A 21,615-nucleotide genomic window follows, 5' to 3' on the forward strand; every position below is an offset into this window, starting at 1 on the left:
CGCGCCAGCAATCTTGCCTTGAGATACACGTTTGCGCGTGACAAAAGAGGAAAAGGAACAGAAGGAGAAGTGCATCTATAAGTTTTTCGCTCCCCTTTTTCTCCGCTACGTTTTATATGTGTCGGACGGATCGTCGAATGCGCACGATAAACGAAGGACCGACGAAAGAACGAGAACGTACGGATGAAAGAATGAGAAAAAACGACACACACCTGGGAAGATGAGATCGTCGTTTACGGACGTTTTACAGACACGCCTTTTGTGCGTGGACTCGCGCGTCCATCTGTGTAGGTAACGCTGTTATTTTCAGAGCCAACGAAAATCAGGAACGTTAAACACTCTCGTCATCGCGGCAAGGATAAAGACACGTTGGAGAAGAAACGCGCGACAAACCTTGGGATATGTTTGGGAGAGGTACAAGCGCGCGAAAGCTATAAAAGAAACGATTCCAGCGCGTCATCTTGTCTTCGCGCATTTTTTTTCTTTTTTTTTTATTTTAATTACAAATTACTCTTTACGCGATAGAGAAAAATCCATGCCAAAAATCGACGAGCAGCCAAGCAGGAAGAAGCGCAAAGTGAATCACTCCCGGAAAAACGATGGTCACACGGAAAACGTACCATTGTCAGGTACGAGCGATTCGCGAACTCAAATTAGAGAGTCCGTCACCTCCTTCTTCTTCTCTTCCGCCACCACCGTCTCCTCCTTCTCCTCTTCCTCCTCCTCCTTCTCTTCCTCTTCTGTACTTACTCGCGCAATATTGCGTGGCGCGAACTTATTCGAAGAGGTCCACGAGCCGCCATCGAATAAAAAAACATTTCGCTATACACCAGATTAACGTGTATAATTTTTACCGCGAACCGGTCCCGTAAATATTTTCTCGAGATTGAAATTCTTCACTTATTATTAGCAAATAAACGGTGGAGAGAGACCACACGAATCACTCGCAATAACAAGCATCAGCAGGGTCCTTCTCTCTACGGTAAATGACGCATTATATGCAATGATTCGACACGCGCGACAAAGAATAGCATCGCAAATTTAGCGTGGATATAACGGTATACAAGCGCGATTAAGCAAAATTGAACGTAAAATTAACGCGTTTGACCCGCCACGCAAATTCGAGAGGCGCAAGATCAGCGGCGCGAACTCTGGTAAAGCATTTGATTGTATGTGAAGAAAAGCACACGGTGTAGATTCCCCATACTCTTTGGAGAAGATCGCCGGATCGCCATTTCAAATGTTAAACTCGTGGCGAAGCTTAGCCGGATGCTGCTTCGAAGGTATTCTGGCACGATAGAGACAGCGGCCAATCTATTGTATTTCCCCTCGAGCACTCTTGCCGTTTGCCTATTTTAACGTCGTTGTTAAACGCGCGGTTACGTGCGGAGGATTCGAATCCCGATCGAGTTGACTCGTTCGCCAAGATTGCGACCGCACCGTCTACCTCTTCCGTCCGTCGTCTCGATGGCGGAACAGCGGATACAACGTCGGTCGTCGCGACGACACTGAGACGCCGGTCGTCGAGACGCGCGTATCGAGACTCGAGACGCGGACGGCACCGCGCGGCGGCCAGGTACGGCACCCTAAACAGTTATTAATAGCTTCTGTCCTAGCTTACTAGATTTGCCCTCGAACCGACGCGATGCGATGCGATGCGACGCGACGCGACGCGACGCGACGCGACGCGACGCGACGCGACACGACGCTACTTTACGCGACGCAATGCCACGCAACGCAACGCAACACCGAGCACAATTTCAACCCTCTTGTTGCTTTTTTTCTGAGATATTCTAAAGTTTCCTTCCTTTCAGATGCAAAATTTGCGATACCATCTTTGACACTGGAAAAATTTTAAGATCTAAGAAAATATACAAATAAGAATGATTTTGATGCGCGCTGTCCAACCGTGTTACAGGCGCAAAATATTTCTCGAAGAAACGGGAAAAAAAAGAATAATTAGGGAGAGGAAAAACTTTGTTAAAAAAAAAGGAAAATCAAAGAGTCAAAGATGATGCGAGAAGAAGGAAAAATATTGTAATATGTTTGATAGAGCTATAGTCTAAAATTTGTTTTGCATATATCACAATCTTATTATAATCTTAATATATCTCGAGATAAGAAAGATTGGCCGCGCGTAAATAGCATCGAAACGCGCGCAACGATCAAAACGCGCGCTTATATCTTTTTCTCGTCGATGCATTTTTCGTCTGTTGTCATCTACCTATTAAAAAAAGAAAAAAAAAAAAGAATACTTGTACCGCATATCGCGGTAATAACAAAGAAATAACAGAAGCGCAAAACTGCAAAATTATCTCTACATAAGCGAAAAATCATCTACAAGAGCGAGAATGTAAACATACTAGAGAACTAGATGAAAGAAACAAAAAGATACGATTAAATATCTAAGCACCTGTCCGACGGAAGGAGCCTGCAGGTAAGTCGAGACATCCGGTTCCACCATGCAGCTTCTCAGGGTGTCTGGGATGAACATGAGTAGTCTGGACGTAGTCTGAGAGCCAGGCTGGAGCCGGCTGATCACGACCCCGTCGCCGCTGTCCGACGCCGTTTGATACCGCTCGATGCCGCTCGACGCCGCGCTCGTCGTCCACGACGCGCTTCAACTCCCAGATCCGACGACGACAACGACGACGATGATTATTGTCATGTAGGGAAGAACGGGCTCTCTCTCAATTTGGATGCCGGTTGCAGAAAATGTCGATCGCGAAAGACCGTGTCCTAAGAATCGCACCACTCGTCGAAGGAACGCTGTCGATCGCGAAAATACCGTACAACTGTTTCCGCGACTTTTCGAGCGTAAAACACGTGGTTCGAATGTATTCTCGTTCGCCAACTTTCGAAGCAAGTCCGAACGATGTGGTGTCGCAGTGACGGCGATCTTTCAAACCCCGAAGAGATCTCTTCCGGTTTTCCTCGCTCTTCCCCTCGTCTTTGACGACTCGGCCGACGACGAGCGTGCTGCTTGCACCTCTAGCGAATGATTCCGCGCTCTCGGTAAATGTTCTCGCGAAACTGTCGTTCTCGACACCGGCCTCGCCGGCGTTGGTACGGGTGATATTACGAGCGCTATCGACGCTGCTAAACTGTTGTCGTTTGTCGGGTGGTGACGAGACGCCGCACCCAAGCACACGCATCCTATCTAGCCGCAGTTGAGAATTTCTTTTCGATTTCGGATCTCCTCTGCGTTTCTCTCTCGTGCCGCACGCAGAGTGTCGCGATTCTCCCCCACAAACACACTCTATCGCCCCTTCTCTGTCGTACCTCTTTCGCACACTCTCCCTCCCTTTTCGGCTTTTCCTTAAGTCGACTTTCACCCCTTCCTCTATTCTCCTCGATTTCGCTTCTTTTCTTCTTGTCGTTAGAAATGTCCTCTTTACCTTTGCCCTTCTTTCCTGTCTATATTCTTCGTCTTCTTTTTCTTTAATTTTATCGTTTCGATTCTTCGTTTCTTTCCACTCTCTCTATTTCGTCCCATCTGTATCTTTGATTTGCGTTTTCTTTCTCTCTCCTTTTGCCGCGCAATTTTGAGATTGTCTTTGTTGTCACATCGATGCAAATACGGCGACGATGATGACAATAATGATCAAGAGAACTCTTACGCTCTCGGTTCCTTTTAGTTTCTCTGCGCTCGATCGGAAGACGCCAAGCTACGGACTACGTCGAGTCCAAACCACGAAAGCTGCGTCGGCGTCGGCGTCAGCATCAGCGTCGGCGTCGGCGTCGGCGTTGGCGTCGGCGTAAAAAGCGTCGCGCAAGCTCGATATCAGACTGTAATCTCTGCCACGATAATATAGAAACGTAATGAAAATCAAATGAATGAGACAACAGAATAATAAATAATAGATTTTTAGATAATGCACAAATTGCGCAAAAACAAAATATAAAACAGACAAAATCGATATTTAAAAATCTACTTCGAAATAAATGTCGCGAGAAAAATACATAATGATTGTACATTATATTATAAGTTTATTTAATGAAATAAAGATATACGTACGTTTATTCGTTTGCTGGGATAGTCCATAATACGAATCTCGAAAATCTTGCGTCCGTTTTATAAAAATTTACTATCGTTTCATTGGTCACAAATATTAAAATGGTTTAACGTCTACTTGTTTGTGTCAATTTTCATCAATAATGAATGCATTTGTTAATTGCAAAGTATAGCTATTGTAGACTTGTCGATAAAGGAAAAACTCTCTATTTCTTTCAAAAAGATCTGAATATATTGAAAAACTAATATCATCAGCACAGTTATTCAACCAATTAAAACGTAGTTTCCGAGTAAAATAATTTTTTATCTATAATTACTGCAAATTAAAAAAACACAATTGTAATAGCACAATGAACTCCTTAAATGGAAAACTTATTATAATATTGTAAAGATTCGTTTCAGATAAAAAAAATGAAATAATAAATATAAAAATCTCAATATAAATTCAGGAGAAATAACTTACATGTTCACGTAGTTGATAAACACTCATAAATCATCATTGACGTTTGGAGATCGATTAATCATAAATATATAAAAAGGAAATCTTTCGCACAGAGAATTTACAGAGCTATCGTGAACGTAATCATTGCATTCTACACAATATACAGAAGCGTTGGTCAAGTTGCAGCTACGAAGGCTCATCCATTACCAATTGAAAACACGGTATTTGTCGTATGATACAATACTATCAAAACATATGTAACGTTCATTATGTGAGTTTATCATAATAATAATAAAAATATATATATATATATATATATATATATATATATATATATGTATGTATTCATAATGTCATTAGTTTCAAAAATCTTGGATCGACTTTTTAGCGCATATCTATACATTATATATTCATTATTATTATTTTGTTTGTCAATAAAACTTTTTATTAGTTTTCAAAAAAATTACAATTTCTTGATACATATTTTATTTATTGCACAATAAAAAATTATTAAAATTAAAGATTATAGTTTCATCAAACCTGGATGAAATATTTTTATATCTTCTATAAAAATGCAATTTGAATGTTATTTCAATTAGATGTATATTATAAAATTGTAAAAAATTTAGAAAAAGTAAAAAGTATATAAATTCAAATTTTAAAAGAAAATTATTTAATATCCAAAATTATTTAATATCTAATAAAGTTTAACTATAATAAATACAACTGACAAAGCAATTTCCATGATAATAAAAATTATTCAAACATTTCTAATGAATATAAATTTGATATAATTTTATGTAATAAGAGCATTAGAATTGAAAGTATATGTAATACGTAGGTATGTATAAATGTATGTTATATGATAGTATGTGTGTCAATTAATCGTGATTTTGTAAAAACATTCGACATTGATAAAAATTAATTATTCCATGTCAAATAGTCCAAATTGAAAAAAAATTTTACTCAAACTCGTGAATTTGCTTAAAACTAATTAAACTCTTACATATTAAATTACTCAATTATCATATTTTTCATAAAAAATATGCTATATAAATAAATGGTTTTACATTTATTTTCAAATTATTTTTTTATTCAGTTTATCTATCTAGTTTTATAAAATAAATGCTTAAAAATTATTCGCATCATAAATATTTATATAGCAATATTCAACTTTTTAATATTGCTTGAATTATGTAACAAAATTTGCTTATAACACTATGCTTACTTATGTTAATATAACGTTTTATTTAACATGGAATAATCCAAGTGGCAATACAAAAAAGATATATTCCATTGGATATTTTATAAAAATGTCTTACTTAATTTCGTCAGAATTATCGTTCAATGTTATACAATGGACAATATCAATGCGTAACGCATTTGTTGTGTTTTAATTCTTCGAATTATTTATTGTTAATAATCCCCATACATAGATTAAAACTGAAAAAAAATTAAAAATTTAATGTTAAATGCATAATATTGCAAACTTAATAAAAACAATGACCAAATATAACCTAATACTCACTCTTTTTAAGAATTCCTCCGCACATATGCGTGCTCTAGCATTAACCGATAATTTCATTTCGCTAATTTCTCTGTCAATCTCTTCCATAAAGTGAATAACAAAATCTACTATCTTATGTTTGTACATTTGCTCAACATGAATATTAGTTATTAAAAAACTAATGTCATAGCCCTAAAATATTGTATAAAATATCAATTTGATAATATCAAAATATAATTATGTATAAATTTTGTAAAAAGTTTAAAAACACATAGTTTTTAATTACTTGCCTCTACTGGTTTTCTTCTGAGTATCATAAAATGTTCGGCTCTCATTGTCATAAATCTTGTAAAATTATGACAAAGAATCTTTTCTAGATCATCGGCTTGCTTCACGGCAATACTTATTCTCATACTGTTTATACTAGATTCAATCAAGACTTTCTCCTTATCATTTCTACTTATCAAGATAGGTGTCAAAAGCAATTCTTTGCTCGCCCTTACTTCCACTTCAGGTTTATTGTGCTTTTCCACAATTTGAGAGGAAAAATTCTCCAGACACATGGCAGCAGTAAGCGTACGTCTAACTGCTGTCAAATAAGGTTTTAGCGTTCCCGACTGCAAAACAAACAAGAAAAATGTTTGATACTATATTTAATTCTTACAATTAATTGTTGTAAAAATGTACAAATGTTCTGTTTCTAGATAACACTACATTACACTACAGTACACACAACTAGTTAGAAAAAAATTCAAGCTTTATTCAAGAGTAAGATTTAAAGAATATAATCAAATCGTCATCAAAACCTACACAATCAGTTAAAAATAATTTTCATAAGCTAGTCGATCAAAAGGACAATTCTTTGAATAAAATCACTTACCATATTTGCAAACGATAACTCACAAAGTTCGTGTTGACTAATGTATCGATTTTTAAAAGCTTGTCGAGTTTTCTACTGCTTATGAGATATACGATAGAAAACATTACATCAGTCAGTACATTTTCAATTCTCCCAGCCTATAAATCCCGATTTGTTCAACGTTTAAGTACTCTGATTACTCAGATTTACTTTAGTTAGTAGTCACATAGCTCACTCGCGCATGTGCAGTTCATTTTTATTTGCCAAAGTGGCATAATAAGGGAAAACGGCGGTTCCTGGGCCGGTCTTTTCTCGTTTTTCCTTACTAAACTATTGAAGTAATCCAACAACCAAATTAAATAGTTATTTATTAACAACATCTTTAGTTTGTATTTTACATAAAAAATAAACAAGTTGACAAAGTTTTAAAAAAGCTTTAAATAAACTAAAAATGTTTAAATAAAGTGTTTCTATTAGGCGAATCAGAGAATTGAAAATAGATGAGATTTTTATATTAGATTAATATAAATTTTCATATTACATAAAATAACGATTGCCTCGGGGATGAAGCGGAAGAGGATTGAATGTCTAGAGTAAAGGATGTATTACACTATAGGTTCCAGGTTGCGGTTACGGTTTACGGTTGACAGTTGCGGATTGACCAATCAACTGGCAAGCTGCTTTGCTCTGATTGGTCAATCCGCAACTATCAACCGTAATCTTAACCGCAACCAAGCTCGCAATCTATAGTGTAATATACAGCTTTAAGATGGCCGAACAGCGATTATTAATCGCACAGATTTTGTTCATTATAACGTCTTAATTACTGTATTTATTACTTGTAAGATCTTAATTACTGTGTAGATCGCTGGTAGCTTGAAAATCTTTTTAAACGACAATAAATATTTAGACGAGATACGTTCGAGAAACTTCAAGATGTTAAGGCGCATGAATACAGTACCAAATACTAGAAACATCTAGAGATATCGAAAAACATTGTTCGCATATTGAATAATCGAACTTTGTTTGAGGCAACTTCACGGCATTGTCGCGTATCTCCACTTTTGTCCGCAAACGTGTGCTTTCTTTCCATACAAGAGGAACAAGACGGTTTACTTTTACCATCTATTAAAATCGATTAAAATTTGACGATTGACGATAATACGCAACGAAACAGGAACCATTTTCGGTGAGTCCCAAAGATACTTTGTTAATAGAGTATGTCAGAGAAGATTGCGCGCAATATCTCTTTTTAGCTATGAGAATTTAGCATTTCTTTTTTTGCACACGCTTCAACCTCCTAGAAACGAACAAACTTTCGAAGAAAAACATCCTTTCCAGTTATTTCGCATTAAACATTCGCATCTTCTAAATTCGACGCAAAACTAGCTATGCGCGAAGACATGTAAAAGTACGCCTTATATATTCTCTATTATATATTCGCTGAAGCGTTATCTAGTATCAGTAATCAATTGAAACTGGAGAGATTCAAGTACACGCCAGTTACTTTTAGTTTATGATAAAGCGCGCGTTTGTACATTGCAGTAAGTTAATCGAGTGAAATTACAGGACAAGATATAATTGAATAGGTATATAATTGAAGGAAATTTCATCTTGTGTGCTGTCATTGAGTTTATCACAGATGCTGAAATGTGTCAAATCACCATAGGTACTTATCAGAGACTATTGCCTATCGTTAATAATAAACCAATGATTCCATCAACTATTGATAACATTATCGCTGTAGCAATGACAATATATTATTAGATGCAACGAAGGGTTACAAGAGAAGAAAGGAATTTGTGCACAGCCAAACAATTCTTTCCGCAATAGGAATCTATAGTTTAAAAACTTTATAATTATGGGCTTTAGTTCTATACTATAACAATTCAGTTAGTGACGACTAAAGCACAGAATACGACTCAATGTCAAGAACAATAACATTGAAGTACAAATTGTATAATATTGTGTAATCGAAAGAATTAGCAATATTTCGATAATTGTATTCAAAGGTACGATGCAAAACATTTGGCAAACATTTAAAACAATATTTTAGAATTTTACCTGGATTGCGAATCTATAATATATTACAATTTATTTGTTTTTGACATTGGATTAGAATCTTATACATTGGTTTATATTTGAAATAGGTGAAAGAGCACACTTTTTTCTTTCCTCTTTAATTTTCTCCTTATTTTATGCAAGATAAAGCACAATGCAATTGTGAATTTAAATTAAAAATAAATTCAAAATGTACATACATTTTTCTCTCGAGCAAAAATATTTTATTTTTTCTGTTTAATTTTATAAAATAACATATATATTGATAGAGATATTAAAGTTTACTATAATTATTAGTTTTCTCTTTTATTTTATTTACACATTTGTTATTCAAATTAATGTTGAAATAATGATTTTATGCAAAATATAATTATACTTTCGATTGTTTCTCTTCTATACAAATGCGAAATGTTAATTTTTAGCAAATTACAAAAATGTTTTAAAATTTTATGTTTAAATTATAGGTATAATATTGGAAAAATGTACGTGTATATGTGTGTGTGAGCGCATTCGATTAACCGGCTATCTGTAGCGCTATCTAGAAAGAGGAAGAGGGAATGTATACACATATACATTGATATTTAGATTATACTTGCAACGAGGACAACACGTGGAAAAAGTTTGCGCGCAAGCGAAGATACGAGGCGTTGCGTCGCGCGAAATCCTTTTCCTTCGATATGTCGTTCTCTGGCCAAATATGTAAAACTGACGTCACGCTTCTCTGCAAGAACATAAGGACGCCCACTAGAATCGCTTCGCTCTCATTCATCCTCGAAAATGCGTACTCTCTTTCGGATTGCCAAATATATTTCCTTCCGTAATAATTTTCGGCCCTCGTGAGTTTGATCGATTGGAGAACTCGTTTGATTTAGAAGCGAGTTGTGAAAACTCAAGGTCATATTTGACTCGAGAGATAGGGAAAACAAATCAACCGGAACTTTTGAGAGAAATCTTTTTGCAATAACACGGTGATACAACGATAAGAGTGGGGACTTTAAATATCTAGATAAAACGAAATTCGTAGTCGTTACGCAGGCGGGAGATACATACATAGGATTACGTGGTCGCGAGACGACCCACGTTGAGATGACGAGCACATTGGCTACGACTTTACATGACAGACCCGCAAAACGCGTAGGCAACGTAGATAGACCAAAAATCAAATCCAAAAGTAGCGTGACTCATTCATAATCAGCTTAGCATTATAACTAGGTAAAAGCACATATTAGTTTTTTATCTTTATCATCTCTCTTCGTCTCTAGTAATCCTTCTCTCAGAGAGTTGGAGAAAAAGAGATCAAGTATGTATATAGATCTCTATTTGGCAGAGAGTCAGAATTATCGAAAGCAAAAGTAGTATCAGTGATTAGTTAAAATAGCGTAAAACACGTTACGTTAGTAAGGAGCGAAAATTGTTGAAGAAATCGCGCGGTACATTTTCGTTTGTTTTTTTATTTTTCATTTTGTTTAATTTGCGTGGCAATTAGCGATACATCGATAAACAAAACCCTAGATAGGCCCGACGAGACTTTGTATTCGTAATAATCTCTACATCCAATGCTTTCAACTATTTTCGATAGTCGACCTGGCTAACTTTAGCAATTTCGTCGCTCTCATCTCGAGTTTGCAAACACTTAAATTTTCATCATTGCGTGTATATTGCATTTATCATACTCAACCAAAAAATATGATACTGTGTAATTAGAGCGATAATGCGCTATCTATTCTTGCTTGCGGTCCATTTAAATTGTTAATGACATTTATTATTTGCGTCGTATATTATAACGCTATACTGCGCCAGTCAATGACGCAGAATCGTGATAAATTATTCGTCAAAACATTAGAAATCATTATATGAGCGAAGATATCGATGTCGCGTCACCCAAAAGGACAGCAATTTAATATTGAGATTTTTCATCGTGTCTCCTTGCAATATTGTATTATACAATCTCGATTCTCGCCCGTTAGTCAGCTCGCATCAACTATAATAATAATGATTTGCATTGTTCACAGGTGGTTTCCTAAGTCCTGATTCCAAACGTGCTGAACGATGGTCGACTATTACAAAGTGCTCGAAGTACAGCGGACCGTTTCTAGTGCTGATATAAAAAAAGCGTAAGTTTAATTTGTTTCTTGTTAGCTAATTTGTTAATCTAATTTGTATCTAATTTTGTGAAATTGGAGATTGCAAGTAAATTTTCATGTTTTGAAATCTTACAAAATAATACGATCTAATCTTACGATTGATCGAATGTTTTTAATAAGCATCGCTAACGCAATATCCGGCATTTCCGTTTCGTAGGTATAGAAAGTTGGCATTGAAATGGCATCCAGACAAGAATCCCGATAATTTAGAAGAGGCAAATAGAAGATTCAAGGAAATCTCAGAAGCTTATGAAGTTTTAAGCGATGGTAAGTGCGTCCTATGATAATAAATAAATCAGATCGAAAGGACACAATGCGATTGTCGTCGAGAATTCATTTTTTAGCCGCAAAGCACAATACGATTGATATCTTGGAACACAACACGACATGCCTTAATTAGATTATATAAAAGCATAGCAGATTTCTAGGATTAAAGGAGATTGAAGCTGCCGTTTTTTTTTCTTTTTTTTTAACCGAAACATCATACAAAATATTCGTTCCGAGAATATAAATTATAGATTGGCGAAAAATTTAAAAGAACGAGGAGAGTGCGTATAATTTATAAGAGAAAATCGGGGCGATATAGAAAATCTTTCCAGATGTGAAGAGACGCACTTACGATCAGCGCTTATATCAGAAGGCGGCGTCAAGACCCGGCCGTGGATTCACCTTCCGGAGTTTCTTTGATTCTCCTTTCCAGCGATATTTCGGTATCACTTGAAAAAAAAAGAAATACGATTTGCAGAGTGCTCAAAACATTTTGTATACTGTAGTTTTCTTTTCTCTTTTTTTCTTGCCTTAGTATTGCGCCACACAAAATGTGTATATCCGCCTCTCTCTTCTCCATTTTTTTACGAAAAAATTTAAACGCGCACGGAATGAAAGCGCGGAATATAACGCGACGCAAGAGCGAGACCGATTAATATTTTCAAAATCAATGTTTATTTGCGCAAACACGGCGCTATTTATAAAAATTGTGCTACAATGTGTGATTTTGTTTCTTTTTTTATTATTATTTTTATTATTAAAACGACACTGCATCCGAGTACACAAACAGAATGCATATCCGATCGCTCATCCTTTTTATTCCTATAAAAATGGTAGTGGAAGAAACTTTGCGTAATCTTTTTCCCTAATCTTTATTATCACGCTGAATAACTACCACGTTGCAGTTAACCCTGCCTGTATTCTATTGTCAGCGTGTCTTAACAGCTAATAAATTATTATTCGATTGAAATAGTTATAAAAACTCTTGATAAAAACAATCAACATGTTATAGCTAAGCATAGGTAAGCTAAACTAAGCGACATATCAGTCGTGATAAATCCTCGAGCGTTGTTGATATGCGTCTATGAAATTTTTCTCAGTTTTCTCTTGTATTTCAATTTATCGATTAATATTGGACTAACCTTGCGGCAAATTTTGCGGAAATCACGCTTGTTGAGTTTTGATTGAAAGGAAAAAAAATTTTGTGATAATGCCATTGAAAAGTAATAATCGTTTTGCTTGGAAATTTTTAGAAAAGAAGAGACGTGTTTACGATCAGTATGGCAAAGAAGGTCTTCAAATGCCCGGAGGTAAACGACGCCATGGAGATGATTTTGATCCGCACTTTGCTGGCACATTCGTTTTTAGAGACCCCGAGGAAGTATTTAGAGAATTTTTCGACGGTATTCCCTTTGAAGATTTGTTTGCCGGTAAGTTGTGTACACACGCGCAACTTCAATAATTAATATATATGATGAATACATAAAAATACGCGATTGTCGAATTTCACAGGTTTTCACGGTCCACGGAGAGGCGGTACGGGGAGACATGGCCATCCTACTAGCAATAGTCTGAGTACTTCCTTCTTTGGTCCCTTTGGATTCGGCTTTCGTTTGCCGTTCGATAATCTAATGGAGAATGCCGGCGGCGCAGGAAACTTTACCTCTTTCGGTACTTTCACCAGTTTCGACGGAGCGAGTGGTGGTGCTGCTGTGAAACGTACTAGTACCTCGACTCGTTTCATTGATGGAAAGAAAATTACGACCAAAAAGTATGTCTGATAATGCAGAAATCTCTAATGGCATTATATATTCTATCTAACTGTTCTCCCTTTTTTTTTTTGCAGAGTCTATGAAAATGGAAAAGAAACTATAATGTCTTACGAAAACGATGTACTGAAATCAAAGACGGTGAACGGCGTACCACAGTCAATAACGTACAGTTAAAAACTCATCTCATTCGCTCGATCTCTCCTTGGCAATTGAGAAATTCCTGTCATCACGGTTCGAACATCAGCAAACGAGTACCTGGTATTCGCGTTGATATCTCCCGACATATTCTCCTCTCCCTCGCAATAGTTTCATCAAGAACATCAGAACGTAACATTAGTTTTTAACGCGTTTTATTCATTGAAATTGACAATCGATGATAGTGAGATAGGCTCTCTAAGCCCGAGTGATCGGAGCGTTAATAATTGGAATTTAACAATAAAAGAAGAGCAAAATTGCCTCTCACGAACTTTGATTTTCCGTCATCTCGTTTGTTTATGTGTGTATTAGGTTCGACGAAGCATCGACGAGTCGTCAAGTCTGTGAGAACTCCAATGATAACACGATGGGTAACCTCAGCTCGAATGCGATCCACGACTATCTAAAAGCTAGCAGAGTTAAGACGCGTCATCATCCGCACACGAGTAAGAAGCACGATAGAAGTAAGAGGAAATAAATTGCTCTTGTCAAGTTCCTTATATATTCGAGTCACGACAAGTATACGCTCCTAATGTACTCGATTGATGTAATTTAATTCAAATTTTCAATTTATATATATACATGTCACTATTATCTCCATTGTCTACTTATCTAATAGAAATTCAAAAAATATTGCCAATTTATATATGAGTTATTACATAAAAGGGGGAGAGAGAGAGAAAAAAATATCCAATTGGTTTTTTTGACGTATCCACGCGGTTCGGTCAATAAAATTCATTTCAAAAGACAAAATTTGTCAGTTTTTGGTTTCGAAAGCGAAGCGGCGCGCTATCCATTATCATTGAATCATTTAGTTTTATAAAACAATGAGATGTTCGAGTCGAGTTAGGTACTCGTGATAGCGTATCGCTTACGCTGCTAATCCAATCTTTACAATTTGCAAGTAACATCCGCCTCGTCTCTACCAATAGTTGTAAAATGTCAAACTGATGATTGCTTGCGCTAACTTAAATTTCGGTTAAACTAGGTATACAGAACTGATGCAAACTTATAATTTCTCAAACAAAAATGTCTTTTACATTTTCGTATCGGTTAATAGTTATAATTTATTTTCGTTGCTGCGTATTTTTATTCTCGCGTTGGCTATAGTGTTATTTACCAATTTAAGTTTTAGCTAAATACACACACGCTGAAATATATCGTTGGAAGTGTGTTAGGAAACTATTTCCTTTGATTAGTTGTATTTCCATATGTGTATATAATGATAAGAAAAATGTTATATATATAAAAATACATTAAATGTACACTAATAATCTTGAGTCGGAATGAGTGAAACTTTAGTATGGGACTGAAATGCAAAGGGCAAAAGTTAAATTATTGTTTGTTAAGGAAGGAAATTAATTATGACAGAGAGACATATGCGAGAAGTAATTTTATGCTGACTGTAATAAAGTGAATACAAAATTTATAAATGAACAAAACAAAAATATGCACTCTATATAAGTGCGTGTAGTTGCTAACAATAGAAAATTGATATAATTCATATTGCATCTGTATGCAATCATTCACATGTGCGTACATAAAACTTTTTGCACTTTCCATTAAAAATGAAAAGTTTCACAAACATTTCAGTGAGATTACATGCAAATATTTATGCGCACATATATGCGTGATAACGAATCGACTACTTCTTTCCAATTGAAGCTATTAATGATTCCACTTTAGCAATATATTGCTCTTTCGCTGTTTCTTGTCCCAGACCTTTTTTATCGCTCCAAGCATCCCACTTTGCTTTTCCTTTAAAATCCAGCATACCAGGCCTCTCTAATAAAAAAAATTGAAAGACATTATTGGTACATATGAGAATATACATGATAAATAATGAATTTTATGCAAAATTTCTGTGAAAATGAACCTGTGTTGCAATCACCGACAGTGGATTGTTTGTACAATGCATAGAGTTCAAGCAGATGCTCGTCTTCTGGCTGTGCAGCCAATTCTTTTACCGCTATGGCCGCATGATTAAATTTCTGAGAAAAAAAAAATATTTATACAATCGATTTACATAAAATAATTTCTTTCTATTTCATACTTTTTTTTCTATCTAATGAATAGTAACATTATTGAATCAAAGTAATAAGTATGCAATTTCGATTTGTCGGGTGAGAAATAGCATATACTAATACAGTTTATTAAAATCTGATCAGTTTTCTTTTCCTCTGTCTTTATATAATAAGATTGCGACTCAATCGCTACATAATTAATGACTGATTTATCTATCAAGCTTTCATAAACTATCAATCTCATAGTTTACCTAACCTCCGTTCTAGGCTAGTGAATTTTTTCCTCTTTCTGTCTTAGATTTATCATTAGAGAGGGAGAAGAAACAAGCAAATCTAAGATTAACAAGATAATTTTTTTATAAAAAATAAGCATATTCTTTTTGCGCTACATTAGTATATTATCTTTTTGAAACAATTTCGAAAATAATTAAGTTCTACGTGCAATACTTATTGTAAATCTAAAAAAAGTAAGTATAAAAAAAGATTTGCAATTGTCACGAACGTCACTAGTTTTACATTTCACTCTAGGCCTAGTCAAACTTCATTCACTAATAATAAACTAACTGATCCGAAAACAATTTCACGTGATATATATTTGTTCCGCCTATAATATAATCGAATTTTTTCGTCAAGCAGAGAAATAAATTTAATTCTTACTTCATCCAGTGACATGGTAGAAAATGATAGCACTCTGAAACTCAAGTTATAACGATGATTATCCTGAGGAAAGAATCGTACGAGAATAAGGGGTTGCACGGTATATACTCGTGTCGACGAAAGCTTACGATAAGGACAAGTACGTACGTGGCCGTATACGTGGTCCTCTTAACATTCAGCTTAATGCAATGAGTAATATTTAATGTGGGCATTATCGAGCGACCTTTGGAATAAGTGAAATCATCGCTATAAATCATCGCTAGATTCGATTAATGCTTCAATTAATTTATTGCGAATAATATTATTTCGAAAATGTACAGATATTTTAGTGAAGAAAACATGGTAAGGAATAAACATTTTTTTTAAACAAAATCTAAGATATGAAGAAAGATAATTTATTAATACAATCATATCACATTAATACATCAATATCACACATGTGTTTCTTATTTTATGTCACAAATGTTTCACTTTAGTTTGTATTTTATGAAATTACGATTATTGAAAAGCTTGACGTAATAGAAAAGTTGAAAATAAAATTTTTCAACATAGCATAAGCCAAGATATTTACCTAAAAGAAAGATTACGTTTAAAAATTTTATTAAACAAAGCTACGCGGATGGGAAGACGTTAGAAATGCTTCAAAGTGTTTAATTGACCAATCAGGACAGAAAAGGTAGATAGTAAAGAAGACTTCTTTATTCTGATTGGTTAATGCAATGCTTCTAGTGCTGGAGTCTTCCCGACCGCAGCCTAATAAGAACAGACCCATAATCAGAATATCGGAGCGTATTCTCATTGGCTATTACATATGGCGGATTGGAATATCCAATCAGCAATTGATAGCCCGGTGTCTTTTCTTACTAGAGAAATTTTATTTATAATTTATCAATTATATAAAATATGACTCGAAATTGTTTTATATATAAAAAAATATATATATTTTTAATAAATTCTCAACAAAATTTGCAATTTTATTATCTTTGCTTGACATTTTGAATTAAAAAATGATGTATTTATGAGAAATTCGAAATATATGAATAATCACTTTTATTCAATTCTCTTTCTCTCTCTCTCTCTCTCTCTCTCTCTCTTTTCGCACGCGCATACATATACTAACAATAGGCTATGCATTGAAGGTTTTAAATTTATACAACCACATTATACAGCCACGAGAAATACAATGAGACCTACGCAAACTATCAGCAACTCTAGACGGATCAAGATATATGACGTCGTAAATTTTTCAATTGAGAGTTTAGATGACCGAGGTAATGTCAAAGTTACATAAAATGACTCAATCCTTAATTTTCTATAATTATACAAGAATAAATGTACATACCTGTCGTAAAGTATGAGTAATCGATAGTGCGATAAAGAAGAATCAATTAAGAGACATAATTCGATTACGTGCAAGCAAAAATACAAAACTATTATATGATCTGCGAGAAACGGCTCTGATTTCGCTGATTGTTGCTATAAAAAGTATACATATCGAATGACATGTCTATTACGTTTTTGTCTTATCATTTCCTCATAACTGATAGACTGCACCACACCGCGTCGTATTGCAGTATTTTTACCCTTGACAATTCGATTCACAGTGTACGTGTTCTCGTTATCGTATCCCGAAATTCAAAGTATAGCTATCACACAATTAAACATTACGAGTATAAAACAATCGATTTAATCTTGGAGCTTTTTCTAATTATAATTCATATTGCTTTTCAAAGTATGTCTTTGACGATATCGTGAAATATATCTATTGTGATCGTTTAAGGAATGCAAAATTCGTGCTTCTCTCTTTCTCATTCCATCGTATTATTCATATGATTTATGAATATTATGTCTGTGTGAGACACATACTATAATATAATATAACACATTGGAATGCGGCAGAGCATAGCATAATACAATCCAACATAGAATAGGATAAGGTTTCATAATGTAGCATTGCGTATGCATGATACAAGTATATGCTGCAAGCCGCACACTTTTTATGTGGTCATACTCGTTCTATTTGTATACACGTTCTTTAAGAATAACACATTCCTTTTCTTCATTTCAATAATTTATTCAAAGAAAAAAGAAACTTGGAATCAAATGGTTCATTGTAAAACGCGCTATTATAAATATACTTGATGCAAATGTGATTTAAAAAAATATATATAATACACATTTGTCCATATGATTATTTTAATTTAACCTTTTACTTTATTTTATACATCAATAATTAAATTATATGTGATAATAAATATGTAGGGAGAAGAAAAACAGCAGTATGGGAAAGAATAGCATAATCTTTTTATCATAAAGTTTTTAACATAAAATTTTTTACAAACTTAAGTATTCAGTTTTTAAGAATGTTTATATGTTCAACTAATTTTATTTTATCGACAGATTTGGCAATCAAGAGACACGGATGAATAAGTGCATTACTGTATCTTTTTGTATTCGAGTTCCCGAAATGGATGTATCATCTTTTCAAACCTAGAACTTTCAAGATATTGAATAAATAATATACAATGATCGAGTAAAGAAATTAAAACTCCACAGAATGGTAATTTATATTGGTGTTTAAAGTCGCACATCTTTAATCGCTATTATTATTATATTTCGATACGATGCCGTCCATTGCTTAATCATATATTGTTGAAATATTGGGGAGAAGAAAAAGTAAGTAATTTATTTACTTTCAAATTTTTTCTCTCTCTCCATGAGATTATCGATTCACAGCCACACGATAATATATTAAATAAAATGCAAATTTTCTCTTAATATTAGAATAAATTTAATACATTGGCATCACTATATTTACTATAGCGATTTAATTTTTTACTTCTTAAAAAATGGTAGTTTTTGACAAGGCATCGCTCACTCGTTACGCATAACATTTCATTTTAAAAAATCGTTTCTTGAACATGTGCGGATGATAGTCTTTTTCTCGACGTTGTTCGTAGCTATGATTGTTTAAAAAAAAAAAAAAGATTTTTGATATAAAAAATATGAATTAAATATAAGAGAATGTAAAGAAATATATATTGCGATATAAATTATCGTTGGCATTTTCTGCGACTCTATTTTTATTTATCATATATTATCGCATTGCAAACTTATATTCGGAAAGTTGATAAAATAATCTGGAATTGTAAAACTAAATTTGTTCATAGGATAAATTCGAGGACAAATATCGTATGCAAGATATAGGTAAATGTTTTTAAAACCAGTAAACTGTTGTTAGCCATGAAGATAAAAAATACACATTCTTCCTCGTTTCTCTTTCATATACACGCAATTATTATTCTCTCTTACTTTCTTTCTCTCTCTTTCATTTCTGTCTTTGCAAATTCATATATATAGATATATATGTATATACATACATTAAGGTGCAATAATTATAATATACTTTGTGCTCATATATGAAAAGATTTATAAAATCAAGTTTGAGAGAGATTTAACTCGAAATTTATGTTTTTTAACGTGTCTTTACAATATTCAGTTGAAAGTTATAAAAATTACTAAACTTAGAAAAAAAAATATACGCATGACTTAGAAATTCATTTATACTAATATGTCGATTTATTACTAACGTGCATTAAGCCACGTACAATTACAATTAAGGACAATATGTCAAAAGTAAGAAATGATAAATATAACTCATTTATAATGCAAATAAATATGTTTTTCAGATTAAATTTTATATATGATACAACTGTTTCCGCATTACTATAATATCACCGGAGGAATAATATGTGACAATAATACTACAGTGATGAAGAGACGAAACAATAATAATAATCCGCTTAAGCAGCAAAACAAATATATAATGAAGTATTAAACTGTTGGATACGAATTGGCTCCAGACGAAGGCGGATAATGACGGATTGCAAAGTATCGATATAATAATTATGAATTTTTATTAAATCCTAATAAAATTTCAAAACATTAAGATAAAGAATCGAATTATCGAGCTTATCTCGATTCAATTGAAAAATATGCCTCACGAGTTGAGATTTTAAGGAATATCGCGTGATATTTTTATAATAAATCTTGATATCATCCATAATGACACTACGTCATTTAAAAAATTTGAAGAATCTCTTGCATTTGTAAGATCTCTCGAAATGTCAAGAGAATATATATATGCATATTTCTTGTGTGAAATAAATACGTGATTCATATATATTGAATTCTATCAAGTATTCTATAAAGATTTTACTCGCGCGAATATTATAATATGTTTTGCTTACATACTGTTGTATCCCGAATCTGAATTAACAGAGAAAGAAAAAAAGAGAAAGAATGTATGTAAATGCTTTTACAAATAGTATATACAATTTAAAAAAAAATCGTATTTATACAAGAGCGAATTGTAAGATTCAAATGTTTGAAAACAAACGATATATGATGTTATACAAACTTGATAATATCTTTATCGGTTGAAAAAATATCATTTTCAACTCTGTAAAGCTTTTCCGAAGAAAGAGAGAGAAGAGTCTTGTATAAGCGCAAAAGATACACGCGTCCAAGGGGTATATCTCACTATCGTAATGCACATTTTTTCTGGAATTATTTACGCAGTTACTTCGCATTACGTTGTATTATTTCGCATTACGTATTATTTCGCATTATGTATTATTTCACATTATGTGTTAAGATTAAAGCGTCTTAAAAAATAAAAATGATGTTATGACGTTTTTAGAATGTCTTTTAAATATACCTGAATAATTCTCTGAGACTTAAATTTATTAATATTTCAGATAGATAAGTAACAAGTCAGAAAAATAATTTTTTTTAATTTAATAAAATAAAATTTGATATGATTGTACACAAGCAAAAATGCACTATGTGCATATGTACATGAGGTGCTGAGTGCATATGTATGCAGTCTAAAAAAAATAAATTTTAATTTTCAATATCAAATTTTATTTTATTAAATAATGTTAAATAAGGTTTTTAATAAAAATAGTTTTTTTTAAAGTTGATTTAAGTAGACTTGAAAATTATTTTTCTTACTAAATTAAATAATACTAATATTTAAATATATTTCATTTGAAAAAAATGTTGACATCATTTTTGAAATGATACAAAAAATTTTATAAAATATTATTACAGATAATATAGTATTGACATTTTGCAAAACTTTAAATTAGTATTTTATTTTAATAAATAAGAGAATTTTAGTTTGAATAAAGAAAATATTTAGCTTGAATATTCAAACTGCGAGACATTCTGTATATGATTATCTACTTTATTTACAAAAAATTATAAACAAATACATTCGCATTACGAGAAATTACTTTACGTTAATAATATTATATGGAATTACTTTTATATTGCACGAAATTGTTTCGTATTACACGTAATCCTGTCGCATTACTTAGAATTATACGCACATTGCATGGAATTACTTAAAATTACTTGGATTTTCTAGTAATTCCGCAATACATGTACAAATTTTGGAGAGTGAGACACTCTTGCACGTGTCACTCGGGCTACAGATAAATAGTTTGATAGAATTCAATATATGTATATGAATCACGTATTGCTTCGATTCGTATCATTTGACGTGTCAATCGATGTAGTAATACTCGATAATTTACTTCAAGATAGATAAGTCTATTTGTTCTCTATATCAATATCGGAAATATAAATTCCTTAATGAGATACGC

General features: G+C 33.4%; 4 protein-coding genes and 1 long non-coding RNA gene across 16 annotated transcripts in view; 2 read left to right on the forward strand and 3 right to left on the reverse strand.

Annotated features, from left to right (window-relative positions):
• The window catches only part of LOC126851509 (nuclear factor 1 X-type), a 28,814-nt gene extending 24,525 nt beyond the window's left edge, over positions 1-4,289 (reverse strand). For 2 of the 6 annotated variants that reach the window (XM_050595560.1, XM_050595559.1), the window contains exons 1-2: positions 4,019-4,289; positions 2,414-3,798 (exon numbers count right to left, since the gene is read on the reverse strand). In XM_050595560.1, the coding sequence (XP_050451517.1) occupies positions 2,414-2,494 (81 nt within the window). In that variant the 5' untranslated portion in view covers positions 2,495-3,798; positions 4,019-4,289. Of the gene's footprint in view, positions 1-620; positions 1,525-2,413; positions 3,799-4,018 lie in introns of those variants that run through there. The other 4 variants (XM_050595561.1, XM_050595562.1, XM_050595564.1 and 1 more) reach the window with 3 other exon arrangements.
• Positions 4,290-5,189: 900 nt separating this feature from the next.
• Positions 5,190-7,488, reverse strand: LOC126851513 (actin-related protein 2/3 complex subunit 4). Of its 2 annotated transcripts, XM_050595571.1 has the most exons (5): positions 7,365-7,488; positions 6,845-7,153; positions 6,255-6,581; positions 5,986-6,156; positions 5,190-5,900 (listed from the first exon to the last, which is right to left on the reverse strand). In XM_050595571.1, exons 2-5 carry the CDS (start codon positions 6,845-6,847, stop codon positions 5,895-5,897), a joined length of 507 nt encoding a protein of 168 aa, XP_050451528.1. In that variant the 5' UTR covers positions 6,848-7,153; positions 7,365-7,488; the 3' UTR covers positions 5,190-5,894. The 2 variants fall into 2 exon arrangements, with proteins under 2 accessions (XP_050451528.1, XP_050451529.1); XM_050595572.1 differs by lacking the exon at positions 7,365-7,488 and having other exon boundaries at positions 6,845-7,329.
• A 114-nt stretch (positions 7,489-7,602) lies between these two features.
• LOC126851512 (dnaJ homolog subfamily B member 6-like) lies at positions 7,603-14,972 on the forward strand. 6 transcript variants are annotated; one of them, XR_007687682.1, is made up of 8 exons: positions 7,603-8,012; positions 10,897-10,998; positions 11,186-11,295; positions 11,628-11,738; positions 12,549-12,725; positions 12,808-13,066; positions 13,142-13,325; positions 13,575-13,720. XR_007687682.1 is itself a non-coding variant. In XM_050595566.1 (8 exons), exons 2-8 carry the CDS (start codon positions 10,934-10,936, stop codon positions 13,738-13,740), a joined length of 978 nt encoding a protein of 325 aa, XP_050451523.1. In that variant the 5' UTR covers positions 7,605-8,012; positions 10,897-10,933; the 3' UTR covers positions 13,741-14,972. The 6 variants fall into 6 exon arrangements, 5 of the variants coding, with proteins under 5 accessions (XP_050451527.1, XP_050451523.1, XP_050451526.1 ...); XM_050595566.1 differs by having other exon boundaries at positions 7,605-8,012; positions 13,142-13,231; positions 13,575-14,972; XM_050595567.1 differs by lacking the exon at positions 7,603-8,012 and adding an exon at positions 8,329-8,492 and having other exon boundaries at positions 13,142-13,231; positions 13,575-14,972.
• LOC126851514 (putative acyl-CoA-binding protein) lies at positions 14,641-16,142 on the reverse strand. Its single transcript, XM_050595573.1, has 3 exons — positions 15,944-16,142; positions 15,139-15,253; positions 14,641-15,047 (listed from the first exon to the last, which is right to left on the reverse strand). Exons 1-3 carry the CDS (start codon positions 15,956-15,958, stop codon positions 14,908-14,910), a joined length of 270 nt encoding a protein of 89 aa, XP_050451530.1. The 5' UTR covers positions 15,959-16,142; the 3' UTR covers positions 14,641-14,907.
• Positions 16,143-17,003: 861 nt separating this feature from the next.
• On the forward strand, positions 17,004-20,640 carry LOC126851515 (uncharacterized). The gene is made up of 3 exons (XR_007687684.1): positions 17,004-17,214; positions 18,344-18,503; positions 19,633-20,640. It is a non-coding gene; the product is annotated as an uncharacterized LOC126851515 (long non-coding RNA).
• Positions 20,641-21,615: the final 975 nt, after the last annotated feature.

This window comes from Cataglyphis hispanica, chromosome 8, assembly GCF_021464435.1.
Source record: "Cataglyphis hispanica isolate Lineage 1 chromosome 8, ULB_Chis1_1.0, whole genome shotgun sequence".
Lineage (NCBI taxonomy): Eukaryota > Metazoa > Arthropoda > Insecta > Hymenoptera > Formicidae > Cataglyphis > Cataglyphis hispanica.